The 13,752-nt window shown below is 39.3% G+C and overlaps 2 protein-coding genes across 7 annotated transcripts; both read right to left on the bottom strand.

Moving 5' to 3' along the window:
* Positions 1–282: 282 nt before the first annotated feature.
* Positions 283–7,680, bottom strand: LOC112278785 (O-fucosyltransferase 15). 6 transcript variants are annotated; one of them, XM_090245027.1, is made up of 15 exons: positions 7,211–7,668; positions 6,923–7,038; positions 6,343–6,476; positions 5,227–5,305; positions 4,358–4,925; positions 4,009–4,092; positions 3,626–3,725; positions 3,179–3,255; positions 2,939–3,027; positions 2,619–2,739; positions 2,100–2,243; positions 1,843–1,996; positions 1,393–1,582; positions 1,023–1,263; positions 283–901 (listed from the first exon to the last, which is right to left on the bottom strand). In XM_090245027.1, exons 5-15 carry the CDS (start codon positions 4,784–4,786, stop codon positions 590–592), a joined length of 1,941 nt encoding a protein of 646 aa, XP_090101153.1. In that variant the 5' UTR covers positions 4,787–4,925; positions 5,227–5,305; positions 6,343–6,476; positions 6,923–7,038; positions 7,211–7,668; the 3' UTR covers positions 283–589. The 6 variants fall into 6 exon arrangements, with proteins under 6 accessions (XP_090101153.1, XP_090101143.1, XP_090101149.1 ...); XM_090245017.1 differs by lacking the exon at positions 6,343–6,476 and having other exon boundaries at positions 4,358–5,305; positions 7,211–7,680; XM_090245023.1 differs by lacking the exons at positions 5,227–5,305; positions 6,343–6,476 and having other exon boundaries at positions 7,211–7,680.
* A 1,297-nt stretch (positions 7,681–8,977) lies between these two features.
* Positions 8,978–10,025, bottom strand: LOC112278788 (uncharacterized). Its single transcript, XM_024512555.3, has 2 exons — positions 9,839–10,025; positions 8,978–9,562 (listed from the first exon to the last, which is right to left on the bottom strand). Exons 1-2 carry the CDS (start codon positions 9,876–9,878, stop codon positions 9,165–9,167), a joined length of 438 nt encoding a protein of 145 aa, XP_024368323.2. The 5' UTR covers positions 9,879–10,025; the 3' UTR covers positions 8,978–9,164.
* Positions 10,026–13,752: the final 3,727 nt, after the last annotated feature.

Below are 13,752 nucleotides of genomic sequence, written 5' to 3'. Positions count from 1 at the left end.
CTGCATGCGACAGGTTATGTTGCGAACAGTCATTGGCTCATAAATATTGGTGAGAAATGCTTCATTAGCGCTCAAGCGTGCATGGTGTGTGCTGCGCCACTACCTAAGCTTCGAAGTATCAGTATTCTTGTATCCTTTGCAATTGCTGGTCGCTGTCTAAAGCAATTAATACGCTAATTCAACTAAAATAAGGATAAGAAGATTACGAGAAAGAGTAGAAGCAGAATCACGGAGATTCCCCAATTGGTACATTCAGATGGTGAACTGTTTGATGGGTCCTGATTAGGAAAATATCTCCTTCGAATTGGAATTGTGATGACTTGTGCGTAACAATATGGTATCCTCGTGACATGATTGCACTCACCCTGCTTTTATTTCTGCAATGCTACATCTCCTTTAGTACACTTTCGAAGGGGTGGCACAAAATCAGATCTTTCCGCCAAAAATTGGCAGCCTCGAGACTCGCTAAAATTCCAACTCTGCTCTAAATTGGTGAAAGGGAAAGCCGAGCAAGGCTACTCCATCTTCTTCTAAACGCAGTAATTTGGCTTCACCGCTTACCTGGTATCAATTTGAGTCTTTGTTTCACCTAAACCTCATGTTTACACATACACTCTAAACACCTCGGATGCCTGTAAACGCTTCGAGAAATGGGGCGAGCAGCAATCCTTTTAGTCTCCGCCACCATTTTACGAATTCTATTCTCAAAATGGCTCCATTCAATGGTGGCGTTGTGCTCGAATATAGCAGCAAGTCGTTTCTTGTTAGGGCGTATTGTGGGGCGATGGCCTGAACCGTGGTAAATTCGGTGGCCAGAAACTAGAGAGGATAGCTGGCTCCCCGAATCAGTCATAGCAAATGCGTCTGCCATTGCACAACCCAAGTAGTCCAGCACTGCCAACTGCGAATTACACAAAATGTTAATCATTACAACGCAAGCTAAGCTCGATCGAAAATCAGCAGGCACGTAAACTACTCAAGAGATTGGCCAAAAGAAGAATTGTAAGACATGGAGTACCTACCTGGGATGAGTGGTTGCGAAGGGGCTCAAGCTCCTCCGGGGTTAGGAGTTCCTCTTTGGTGACTATATTGGGGTACAGATTCTTAAGAATGGTCATCTTCTTTTCCCCACCATACATGTGTGCTCCTGCGAGTAAAATTCGTGTTCCTCTTCTGAAGCCCAGTGCAGCTAACATCAGAAAGCTCTCTTCTGGCATGAGAGGGCAATGACCAAGCTCTCTCTGGACATCAGCTGTCCCCAACCTGGAGGGACCATGATTTCGTCAATACTCACTCTCAAGCATTGTTCCTAGAGGAGAAGTAAAATCGTGTAGCTTCTTAGCTTCCTAAGTAGATCTAGGTACAGAATCTGGTTGGAAACAGAACCCTTACCTCCCATCCTGTTCAAGCTTCGCAAGGATTGGGAAATGCAGAGCACGATAAGCTTGAAGCTCCTTCTTTTCTGTCTCACCTCCTCCAAATTCACACAAGGAATAGGCTACCATGTCCATCTCAAAGCGCATGTGCACAGCCAGATACTTGGGAACAGGCTTCGCCGATCGTATGGGAATTCTTTCGGTTCCTGAGGCACATGCACTTGACGTCTTAGAGTGTTTCAGCTTGGACACCAGAACTGATGAGGAAGATATTCGATTCTAGGGAAATACTTTTAGATACATCTCTTAAATTTTGCAAGCCCAACAATTGCAGGCCTCTGAATCTGTGATCGCATATAATAAGAAAACGACAGGCAACTGAGTTTTGAGGCTTAACAATTCACTTAAATTCGCGAAAAGACATTAAACGAGGATAATCAGTCCGATCAATTCGCCTTGGAGTTACCTGATAGATGCGGGTTTTCTTCAGCATCAAAGTCATCATCATTGGGACCCCAGCGAGGATGTTTGTCTCGCATTCTCTCCACAATCAAACCTCCCAGTTCTAGTAACTTCGGCACAAACTTAAGCGCATGGAAGTTGCAGCGGCATCTCAATCTCTGCAAAATCAATGTATTTATCAATTTGAGGCAGTTGAGCAAACTGGGAGAATACTTATTTTGAACTAAAGAAGGTAAACAATGAGGCTTTGCAAAAGAGTACCTGAATATCAAAGGGCACGGGGTCAAAGGCCAAACGATTACCAAAACCTTCAAAAAGTACCACCTGCTTCTCCATCAACAAAGGAAGAATGTGCTTGAGGTAAAAGCTGGGCTTCGCTTCCTTCGGGACATCGATTTCTGTCACCTATATTATCCACGTCAGTAATGGTGAAACAGCCAAAGCTTAAAACCCTACAAGCCACTTCAACATCATGGAAATGGTATATTGATATAAGATGAGGATTAGGAGGCGAAAGCGTTGGGAAACACTGAAACACTTGTAGGAAAGGCGACTAGTAGGCCCGAGAATCTGAACTAAACCAGCTGATTTCAGATGTCAGACAAAATGGGTCAACAAGACTTGTTTTTAGGTGTTATTTTGCTTCATCAGGATTCTCAAAAAGACAATGTTGTCCAACTATGATCCGATTCAAGCCATACAGAACAGAGAAGAGACCGAAAAACACAAAGTTAAATTAACAGGAAGGAATTACAGTATTGAAATTCCTGCAAAGCTCACCACGGCTTCAATTGCCTCAAGATCCAAGGATTGCAGCTCAAGAGGCAGCTCTTTAACTATTCGCACATCCTCTTTTAAGTGGTTCATAAAGTAAGCTTCGTCGTATATATCCCCGAACTGACTGCACCACATCTCAAAAAGACTCGGCGTTACAAGTGAAAGATGTCAAAACTAAAATTGCGAGTAACGCCACAACTTGCACAACAAAAACTTCATGTTCATCCGGAGATCCTTGTTTTTGCTTTTGCATCAACTATGAAATATCCTCATCTCTCGCACCACCCAATAACCCACACCATGATGAATGTTCAGAATAGAACCTTGAGTCTCTCCATACACTGTTGAATAAAAATCTAGGTAAAACCAAAGAGGCATTCAACAAACGTGTCACCGCCACACCATTACAGATCTGCAAAACCGACGCCGTAGACATTATCAATACATGCGTTCGAAGATCCGAAGGGAAAGGTATTGCAAGGCAATTGTTTTCGAAAACTTTTAAGTTTGCATCAGGTATCACGACTTATAAAAGCAATGAATCAATAATCAAATAAGCCTACCGCAACACGCTGCTGGTTGAGGCCGCCATTAGCATTGATCATGATATAGCCGGTCATATGCTCGAGTGGCGGAGGAGCTACAATCACAAAACGAAGCATGAAATGAATAATACTGCTATGATGAATCCTGTTCACGCACAGAATGGCACACTCTGGTGCTGCGCATTTGGACCTTGTAGAAGGTACTTGGTGGATCATGAAGTGAAAGAGAAGATATTACCACAATTTATCTGATCTCTGATTTCCAGATAGACTAGTTTCATCACCATTGCCCAAGATGAGAACGTTTGGTCGGCTTAAACATCTACCGATTGTATGATTGGCTAAAATATCGTCAGATAAATGTCAATCACCTCCTGTAGTTCAAAAGTTTAAATTACATCCGATTTACAAGCAACAAGATTTTACAAGAATGAAAGGAAGGAAGGAAGGAAAGCAGGAACTGACGAATGTGATCCTCAGCTCTTTGATTTGCACAAGGAAGCCATGTAATGGCATTCTGAGTTGGCTCCTCCCACAAAACATCCGGCTCGGGCTTGAACTCATTCTGTAACCAAATACAACTATGATGAGCAACAAGCTAAAGACGTTACCAATAATCCCCACTAATTTCAATAAGACTCCGCACAGCATCAACGACGGGAATGCCAAAGGAATTGGTTGTTTATTTACATCTACATACACCATACAAATACAACCAATAAATCTTAACACTCCTCATTCAGGTGCTATGATTTCATATAAGATATCGGAAGGTTGGATAGCAATGCTAAACCTATAAGAACTCTTAAATGTAATGTCAGATAAGCCCAGGGTAGAAACATCATCACCTCAGCAAGTTCATGTGCTGCCAATGCAAGCATGCGTTCATATAAGACTGCGGAGGATCGATTGACAACACCGACTTGGCGTACCTGCAATCACGTAGAATAGAAAATCTTTGAGGCCAACAAACACAACCATCCAAGTTCCATTGAAATGAATTACACGTCCTTCACATAGTGATCTACACAGGAGAACAATTCATGACCTCAAACATTGTTTGGTGGATCCAATGCATACCACAAAAGGACATTTAAGCGTTGCAATTGACAAAGTAGTATGCTTGTTGCAGTAGGTAAATATATATGTTTCTGGTAGTGCACATGAGCTGTTCCAAATGAGGATTGTCAAACTCACAGAATCTGCTTGTGGAGTCTCCAAGTTCTCGAGCGATTGCAAAGCGGACTGTTGAAAGCTGGATAAGTACCACCAGTTAAGTGCAAACCACAAAAACAAAGTCACAAAGAACACGGTGCCACCTCTCTTCAGTATGCGTCCTCGCCCTTTCATTGAAAAGGTATTACCTCCAGTAAACTGTTGGAATGCCGACTGACTGGATAATGATATAAATCTTGGACTTCCTCTTCCAGATTCCGGAAGCGACGTTTCAGGAGGTAAAGCCCGAGGAGATCGAGGAACTGGAGAATGGGGCCTGGAGAGGAGATCGCTTCTTGGACTAGGAGGTGGACCAGCCTGAGTCCTAAATGCTGCATTCTGTCGGCTGCGTGTAGTTGGGGAAGAGAGTCCTGATTGTTGTGAGTTCGACCACAACTTATCCGCACTCATAGAATTTGAGCGTTGTAGAAGAGTGGGTGTCGTTCGACCTGAGCTAGAAAATCCACCTTGAACAACAGAATCTGTCCTTCGCAGTGCTGAAAGTCTGCTTTCACGAACTGGTGAGACCTGTTTCTCTCCATCTCCAGCTCTGCCATGCGAACCGGGATCCCCAAATGCTTCGTCCATTAGAGGAATTGGTTGCACCTCTCACACATATATTAAGAAATACACATACTCTTGCACACAGGATTCACCTGATAAACTTGTTTGAACACGTGCTCCCGCTTACTTTCAGCTCTTGTCGAGTCAAACTCAGAATAAACTAGCAAGCGTAATCGATTTGGTTGATCATTAAACTAAAAGAGAACCGATTGCTGAGGATGGATCCTACAGGACTGAATCATCTTCTAAAACAATCACTTAAGTAGTGTGAAGCCAATATCGCCAACCTCTTCTAAATCCCATCGAATCTCTCCGCTTCAAAATCCAACCGCAAGATACTTTGATCCATAAAATAAGCTACGCCTCCTAAACAAAGCCACAAAGTAGAAATGATCGGCATTTTGAGGCAGTAAACACGAGTATCAGAAATCAATATGTACGAAAAAAAATTGATGTCATGAAATGCCCATAGATTCTCAAACACTACTTAATAACCTAGCAATGGTGAACATCCCCACAACAATGTATATACTCTGACATGCAATACAGCTTCTAAACCTGTTTTTAATGTTTAAATCAGTACTACAGGTTTCCATCTTCGTCAGCTATTCTAAAAACATATCATCCATGGTCATCGGATGGAAAAACCCTAAACTGTTATCCAAAGCATCGAGACACAGAACACTGCAACTTTGTGTAACATTGTATTCCTACTCGAGTCTGATGGTGCTCGACTCTTTTCCTTTCAAGTATAAAATTTGATGGTCGTTTACTTGAAATGTTTCCTGCCAGCATTTTCTCTACAGAAACATTTAATCGTTAACTCAGGCAACCATTGTGAATCTAATTCGGACGTTTCAGGGGCGATTTCTCTGCAAAGTAGGAATATTGTCTAGTATATTACGCAAGAGCTTTAACCAAGTGGAACAAAGCTACTGTTGAAGTCTTCCTGGGCATATTTTCCAGCTACATCGATGTGACTCCACATGTTCTCCGTTCTGAGCCAAATATCTGACACGATGGAATCGACTACCTACATTTAATGAAACTCACTAGAACGACTTAATTTGCTCATGTTCCCGGTTGTTAGCCATTCCAGTCAAAGTCAATGAAAACACTGTTTTGCAAGCAAAAGAAGTGTTGTAAACTACCCGACCTATAATTGCAAGATTGTACCTTGTAAGAGCTGAAGAGAGCTGTCCTAAAATGAAATCATAACCCTTAAAATTGAATTTAGCACAATCTGCACACCATGACAGAGTGTTCACTCGGGTCGCTGTCTGCAGAGGCGGAAATGAGCTGGCGAAAAGTGGAAACTCCATATCATGTAGATTCATTAAAAAAATCGATGGATCACGGAAGCTAGAGGAACACAATGCGCCGCACTGAGGTAGAAACTACACCTTCAAGCTCAGAGTGAGTCGTCCCACATGTGGGGTGAAAGATCGTATGCCCAATTTCGACAAAGCAATTTCTGAGTGGCTTGATACAGCAATTCATTTCTTCCTTGACAGTGACTGTATAAAATTTCCAAAATCTAAAGTCCACAAGCACCTCAATGAATATGTGCCACGGCAAGAAGCTTCATTGTAACAGAGCGAAGAAAACCATTGTCAAGTACTGGATGAAGACACCGCAAACCGAAAGAAGTAAACAAAAACGGAGGATGGGCAATTTCAGACAGTGGTTTGGGAGGCGGGGCTAGGAGCAGGGTTTCAAGCCCCCGCGCTGTGAATTCTCATGAGATCCTGGGACACCACTGTATATTTCACCGCAAACCCATAAAATAAACAACCGGGACGATTCGAGAAACTGGCAATCAAGAACAGCTACCGAAAGTGGGTCCGTCTTTACCGTGCATCTCCACAGAATCTTCCCCAACGTAGTCCATCACTAACTAAAATCCAGCAAAAAGATACGCAAACTCACGCAGTGGGTCCGAGTAAGAAGTGAGATACAGAACAGAAATATTGAGGTGCGTACCAATAACGACCGACAACGCACTAGCACTACGATTCTCCGGGACGCAAAAATTCCCCTTCGTGAAATACTCCAGAATTATCGCAACAGCGGAAAATTTCCACTACCCACGAAGAGATCTGCACCAAAAAGATTCAGCTCGATCAGAAATATATGTATTAAAAAAACTAAAATATGAAGTCCCCAGATCCGCTTCCACTCCCAGTCCTGTGTGACACATCACCAGCCCAAGTGCAAGAATAGCACTGAAGTTCGAAAAAAGACTGGGAAGGCACTGCACCGCGTCCGCACAATGTCAAGTAAAGATTGCCGAACATCTCGTCAGAGAGACAATTCATTCCTTCTGCCCCCGCCAATATTCAGAAAGATGCTATGCCCATGTGTAGAGCGAAGTATCGTCATTTACGAGCAATTCCGAAGAGAAGGGGATGAGGTCCCCTCGCGTCCTTGGCCGCGTCCCTGTCTGGATTGACACTTTCGCTGTGATCCGTGGTCAATCCCGTTTTTCTCAGGTTTACATTACCACAACTTGCACAGGAAGTCTACTGCAAAGAAAATTAACAAATGTACGATCTGCTGATGGTACTTATGGCTGCGGAGGACTGCTGCAGAGCTGGTGTGTGGGAAGGTGAAGGATCGTTCGTGGGCTGGCTGCCTTGCTGCCATGCCATGGAAGAAGCGTTAGTTGGATTTGAGCAGCAAGAAAATGATGGCAAGCACGAAACTCTGGATTCTGCAACCTTTCTTCCGAGCTCCCACGTCTCTCTCTCTCTCTCTCTCTCTCTCAGGTTAACCCAGTTTTCATGGGAATTCTGTCAGAGTCGCTTTCATTCCCTGCCACCGATTCCGACTCTTTCTTGCGAAACAAGGACATGTTTGTTCTATTTCTTCACGGATTTTATATTGCATCGTCATCTCAAAATTCAATCTACCAGTTCTAACAAAATCGTTTGAAATTTAAACAATATTGTTATAGAAACTGAAACGGCAGCTTCAAAAAAACATAAGCTGGTCTCTAGGTCTATTCCAATACAGATCCATTCCAAAAGACTGTGCATCATGGACAAAAACAAATTCTGTAAAAAAAAAAAAAATCTCACATGCCCTACACAAAACCATATTTTTTTAACTTACTGTTCAAATTGGAGATCCTCAATGTCTGAGCCCATTTTTACATTGTTCCATTGAAACTTATTCTTTTAACCCGTGGAAGGGCCTGCTGTATGAATGTCGTCGTGGCTTTTTTGATCCCAGGTTACGTTCATTGCTCCAAATCTCTAGTGTGAACAATGCAGGAAGGACCTCACGATGCGCTTCGGCTTTTAATGGACCTCACAGAACTTGGCGATGATGAGAGTTGACTCTCGGTTTGGAAGAAGAAGCCGAGCCCAATCGAGTCCACCGGTGGGTTTTTATCCTTTCTGCTACTAATAGCCATTGCAGGAAGATGAGACTGCTTTGGTAAATGCCAGCTCTGTTCCGACTCCACCCTGAACCTGGCCTTCGAGTTTAGAGTTTGTCAGATTGGCGAGAAGCGGAAGAATATGTTGGAATGAGTTATTCAATTAAGCGGTGGAAGATGAAGCGGGATTTTTTTTGTTTCAAGCTCCTACGAAGAAGTACACGAAGGTACAGTATGTATTACTCCAAGAACAAGTGGAGCTTTGTGAGTAAAGCCATGTTTTGAAAGAACAATATAATAATCAACCTCGTGAGCATTGAATTCTGTTCGGGTCTTTGCCGTTTCTTAGCTTAGGGCAACTCTGCAACGTGCGTTAAGGAGACTCAGTGCCTACCAGCGATACAAACGTGTTCACGTAACATTAGATGGGGTCTCCGTGTTAGTTCATTTGGCTAATTGCAGATGCTTTTGGACTCCTATCATGCCTGTCATCCAACATGATGGGTTGAGCATCTTCTGTCGTTAGGGTTTGCTGTAAATTCGCTGTTTCATTGTTTGTCAGCATGGCGACGAATGCGTTTACAATCCCTATCGACCTCGCATGTGTTGGCTTTTGAGGCGAGCTGGGCAGACTTTAGTAACAAGCATGTCGTGAATTTTCTGTGGAGGTTTTTCCTTACGAAGAGCATTAGTTTGGGAATTAGTGAAACCTTTGTGGGACTCTCGACACCGGATTGACTAGTTCATGCAATCTGTGGTGAGATGGTATCAATTGACTCGTCAATTACACCACAGACAATGCGAAACAGTAAGTGACGATCCTAATTAAATGCGTCGGAATGTTTAACTTCTCGTTCTTTCAAACCTCTCCAAGAACAAATTCGTGAAGAGTGAAAGTGAACTAATGACCTTCAAATTGCGGTAGGTAGCCATCCGTAATGATGCGGTTGTCTTACAAAGTAATGTAATCATTTTCCTCAATACACCATCCATGGCCAGTTCCACTTCCTGACTCGCTCCAGATCGAGGCTCACTGGAAATCTGGAAGAAACTGACAGTTCCTCCACAGATTACATTCCCCGATTTTGGACCCCACATTTCCAGCATGGAGAATGATAAAGAATGAGCACCCTCATTGCTGTCGCTGAAGCAGCTGGACGAAACGCTGAAAGGATGCCATTGGCAGCGTGAGAGACCAAAGAGGTTGAGAAACACAAAACTCAATCCGAGGTGTCGGAATCCTGCGAATTTAATCCCCACACATATCTTTCATTATGTTAACGCGAAGAACAGGATAAACTCTATCCCAGCCATTAACTTACGTTTTGTGTAGACCTGTAAGGACCAATTATGAGCATAATTCATGGCCATTAAAATCAACTGACAAAAAGACCAACAAACCGCAAAACAAGAGAAGAGTGTCGGAAGTAGAAAACACACAAGTACAGCAATACACAATATCACCACTGAAAGCGGCCACCTTAACAAATGAGGAATAAAAGGATACTTAAACTTGCCTGAAGTAAGAGACATCCGATGACAAAAAAATGGGAACATAAGATGGGGAGCTAGAGCCCACTAATCCCACCTGCAACACAACTTGTTCTCCAGCGGAACGTGACACTTGTGCTCGTTGTGTCTTCGCATAATGAATTCTATAAAGTTGAGGATAGTGGAGCTTGTTCATTTGATTAGAATCGGCTCTCTTAGTTTTTGCAATAGTGCAAGTTATAGGAAAGTTTGGTGATAGAAAAGACTTATCTTCTTTGATGTCTGCTGTAAGAGATTGGTGAGATACAAGGCGCTTGTTCTTCCGAGACCCTACTTGACCATCGGCTTGGGTGGTCTTGACAGACATCTATTCATCAATTAAACCCTAATTCTTGAAATCTGATTAAGTGGGTTGAGAGCTGCAGATGAATTCCACATCGGCGAATTAACATTCTCAAGTCTTAGTCTTCGGGTTCTTCAATAAAAATGAATGCGGGTTGCAACGGTATTGATTAGTATTCTATTGGCAAGTCTTTACTTTGGGAAGATTTTGGTGGTTTGTCCAAACCACCAAATTTAGCTTTTTTTAAAATCAAAATATAATTTTATTTTTATATTTTGATTCAAAAATAATCTAATTTTGGAAATTATAAAATGAGAGAAATTACTCTATATTCAAATAGTGGGAAGCTTTTCCAATGCTTCAAATTGTTTTGCATGCATAATGTCTTTTTAGAAAGAAATTTGTGAAATGAGTTTAAACTATATTTTTTTTATTCTCAAAAATGTAGAAATTTCTTTTGACTATGTGGTGTTTAAAAAGGCACAAGTCAATTCACCAGACAATTGCATCAAAAGAAGAAACCGATTGCAAGCTATTCTCAAGCTTCTTCAAAATTTAAAGTTACAATGTTTGAAAACTATCAATAACTATGCAAAGTAGTGATTTGTTGTAGTAAGCAAAAAAAAAATCCACAAATTGTTAGTTGAGTAATTTAAGATTGGCATTCGTGAAGATATCTTGAAGTTGATATGAGTATGACTTGAAGTTTTTAATAAATTGGTGCATATTGAACTTGACAAGTTGTACTAAGATAATAGCAGTTAGTTTGTTTCTAAGTATATTTGATGAATCTTACTCTGTAACAATTTTTATTATGTCTTACATTAAATAAGTAAATATCAATGTAGAATTTTTCAACAACAGTATTTTGTTATATAAAAATTAGCATATAAATTTACTTGATATTTGATTGTAGAATGATTTGATCTTATCTTGAAGTTTGATTTACAAGCCAAAAATAATAATACATAAGTTGTTTATAAACATCTTAGCAATCTTCAACACTAAATAATCTTATTACAATATATTCAACTTGAAATAAACCTTAAAAAATCCTACAATAAAATTAGAATTAAATCTTAAAGAAATCACAAAGAAATTCTAGACATATTCTAATTAAATCCTAATCAAATCTTAATAGAATCTTAATCCAATCTTAATTGAATTCTAATAGGATTCTAATATAAAGATAAAATCCTAACCAAATCTAAAGAAAATTCTAACAAATCATAGTTGAATCCTAAGTAAACACCATAACAAATTTCAAACCTTAATAAGTATTAAATTAATTCTAGAGATTGATTTTAACTTTTTATACAATTCAAATTACTAATTGACTACAAATATACAAAGTTTAAAGAAGCTCAAACTTATAGATTGAGAGGAATTACTCCTAATCTGCTTGGATGTTGGCCATTCTTATACTTCAACCTCATTGCAAAACTTTCAGCTTCAATATGTCAAACTTGAATTTCTAACTTGATCTTGAAAATCTAATTTTTATGATCCTAACTTACTTGAATCTTAATTATATTTGATATAACCATCCAATTGAGTTCAAGTTCATAACACACATCTAATACAACTACTTTCACAAACCTATAAAATTTCACCTGTAGATCTATTATAGAATTTATAATTTGCCAAAATAAAATCTCTTTTTTATTTAATACAAATCAAAGTCATCCAAAATAATTGACTTGTTTAGTCTAATTCAAAATACCTAAATTTTTAAAATAATCCATAATAGAATCTACAATAAAATGATTGAAGAAAAAAATTGGATATAATTTGAAGCAATCATGTTATTGACACCTTTTTAAATAATTGAGACCACGATTCTCCAATGTAGTTTAAATCAAAGAAGCTCCTATTTAAAATATAGCACCATAGAAGATATCCTTGAGATATAATGAAAAGAAACAAAATGTATTCATGGTAACTTTATAATCAAAGATTTTACTTTTGTTTTCGACATGCCATTGGAAGATACTAAAATCATGTTTATATGTTACATTTTTAACATCATTGAGGTGGAATAGAACTTCTCTAACAAAGACTTTAAGAATAGATTTATTTAAAAGAAATACAACAAACTTATTCTTATTAAAGTAAGAATTTAAGATATAGATAAAAGGAGTGTCAAGGACACAAATTAGAAGAAGATGCATAAAGTCATGGAATCTGTGTCAAAAAGAAAGTGACAAAATAGAAGAAAGTATGTATATTCAAGGAAGAACTGGAAATGGCTATTGTCAAAGACTAGAAAACATAAGACTCTTGAAACTAGACTAAAAACCAAAAAAATAAGTATGAAGAAGGCTTCACTCTTGCATCTATATATACTACTTAACTAAGGAATACATGGCGACATGCTATAGGACTTTTAATATATGTCCAACTTGCAGGACACGTCTAATTTGCAAAGGAAGTTTCCTAGGTGTACACCATATGTCCAACTTGTACTATAAGTGGTCAACATGTCGACACATGGCCTCTTTGTTGGCCAAGTTTTCAACCTACCAATCACCTATAAACATGTATAAAGACAAAGTAGTGTCTATGAAGCATCTAAGAAGCTTTCTACAAGATTTTATCATATTTATCTATTTTGAGTTACTTCTACCTATTCTTATTATCTAAATAATTATCAAGACAAAAATATGTATGTCCGTGACATTACTCCTCTTTTTAGGGACGAATTCCACAAAGAGCGGTGATTACATGTAGATGAAGTCCAAGATGCACCGAATTGTATTTACTACATACTCCTACCTTTGTTCCCTTTAAAAGTAGTTGATAGATCCCTTCAACCATCGATAATATTTAATACCAAGGCAAGAAGACCACCTTGATATTTGATCATTATTGAGGCCTTCATAACTTCCTTCAAATAAAACATTAGTAATATCATAAAGACTGGTTCTCATTTCCAAAAGTATCACTAAACAACGGGAGTCCCTTCTAAGGTTGTAGTACCAAATGTGTTGTATCTTGCCATCTATTTGAAGAAGAAAATGTCATTCTTGAAGATCTTCATCTCGATTTTGTCCTCTTGAAGGTTATGATAGTCGCAATGTCTCATCTCGTAGCTCAACAAATGATAGGTCTTAAATTGAATTTGTTAGTTGTTGATTCTCTATCTTCTAAGCACTAAAAAATCCAAAGAAAGAATGATACAAGATAGAATGAATTCTCTATTGGACTTGCTTTGCTTTATAGCAAAGAATTTATTGACTCTTTATCTTGGTTTTGATCGATGTCATTGATGAAAAGCTTTAACTTTAGTTGATGTATTTACTAGATTCTTGGATGGCTACCATATGTGTTTATTAATGTCATATCTATGCCAATGTACTAGATATTCTATAGTATTTCGGTGTCGCCTTGAATCTTAGACTTCTTCTACTTCAAATTCTTTATTATTATCCACTTCTATAGGAGGTGGTGGCATTTGTCTCTTTCCTTGTATATCCATTGTCTTGTATGGCTCAAGTAAAGACATATGAAATACAAGTTGGATTTTCATAGACTCCAATAGGTGTAATCAATAAGCAACTGGATTGATCTGTTCACAAATAAGAAATAGTCCAAGCC

This window comes from Physcomitrium patens, chromosome 2, assembly GCF_059467195.1.
Source record: "Physcomitrium patens ecotype Gransden chromosome 2, ASM5946719v1, whole genome shotgun sequence".
In the NCBI taxonomy this organism is placed as follows: domain Eukaryota; kingdom Viridiplantae; phylum Streptophyta; class Bryopsida; order Funariales; family Funariaceae; genus Physcomitrium; species Physcomitrium patens.
This window is presented reverse-complemented; position numbering and strand designations above follow the sequence as displayed.

Coding starts and splice junctions, on each gene's coding strand:
- LOC112278785 (XM_090245017.1), bottom strand. CDS start 4,963: ATGGACGAAGCATTTGGGGATCCCGGTTCGCATGGCAGAGCTGGAGAT. Junction 3,256..3,625: donor AAGAGCTGAGGATCACATTC/GTCAGTTCCTGC, acceptor TTGTGATTGTAG/CTCCTCCGCCACTCGAGCAT. Junction 2,740..2,938: donor AGTGTATGGAGAGACTCAAG/GTTCTATTCTGA, acceptor GATGTGGTGCAG/TCAGTTCGGGGATATATACG.
- LOC112278788 (XM_024512555.3), bottom strand. CDS start 9,878: ATGTTCCCATTTTTTTGTCATCGGATGTCTCTTACTTCAG. Junction 9,563..9,838: donor TCGGATGTCTCTTACTTCAG/GCAAGTTTAAGT, acceptor TTAAATTCGCAG/GATTCCGACACCTCGGATTG.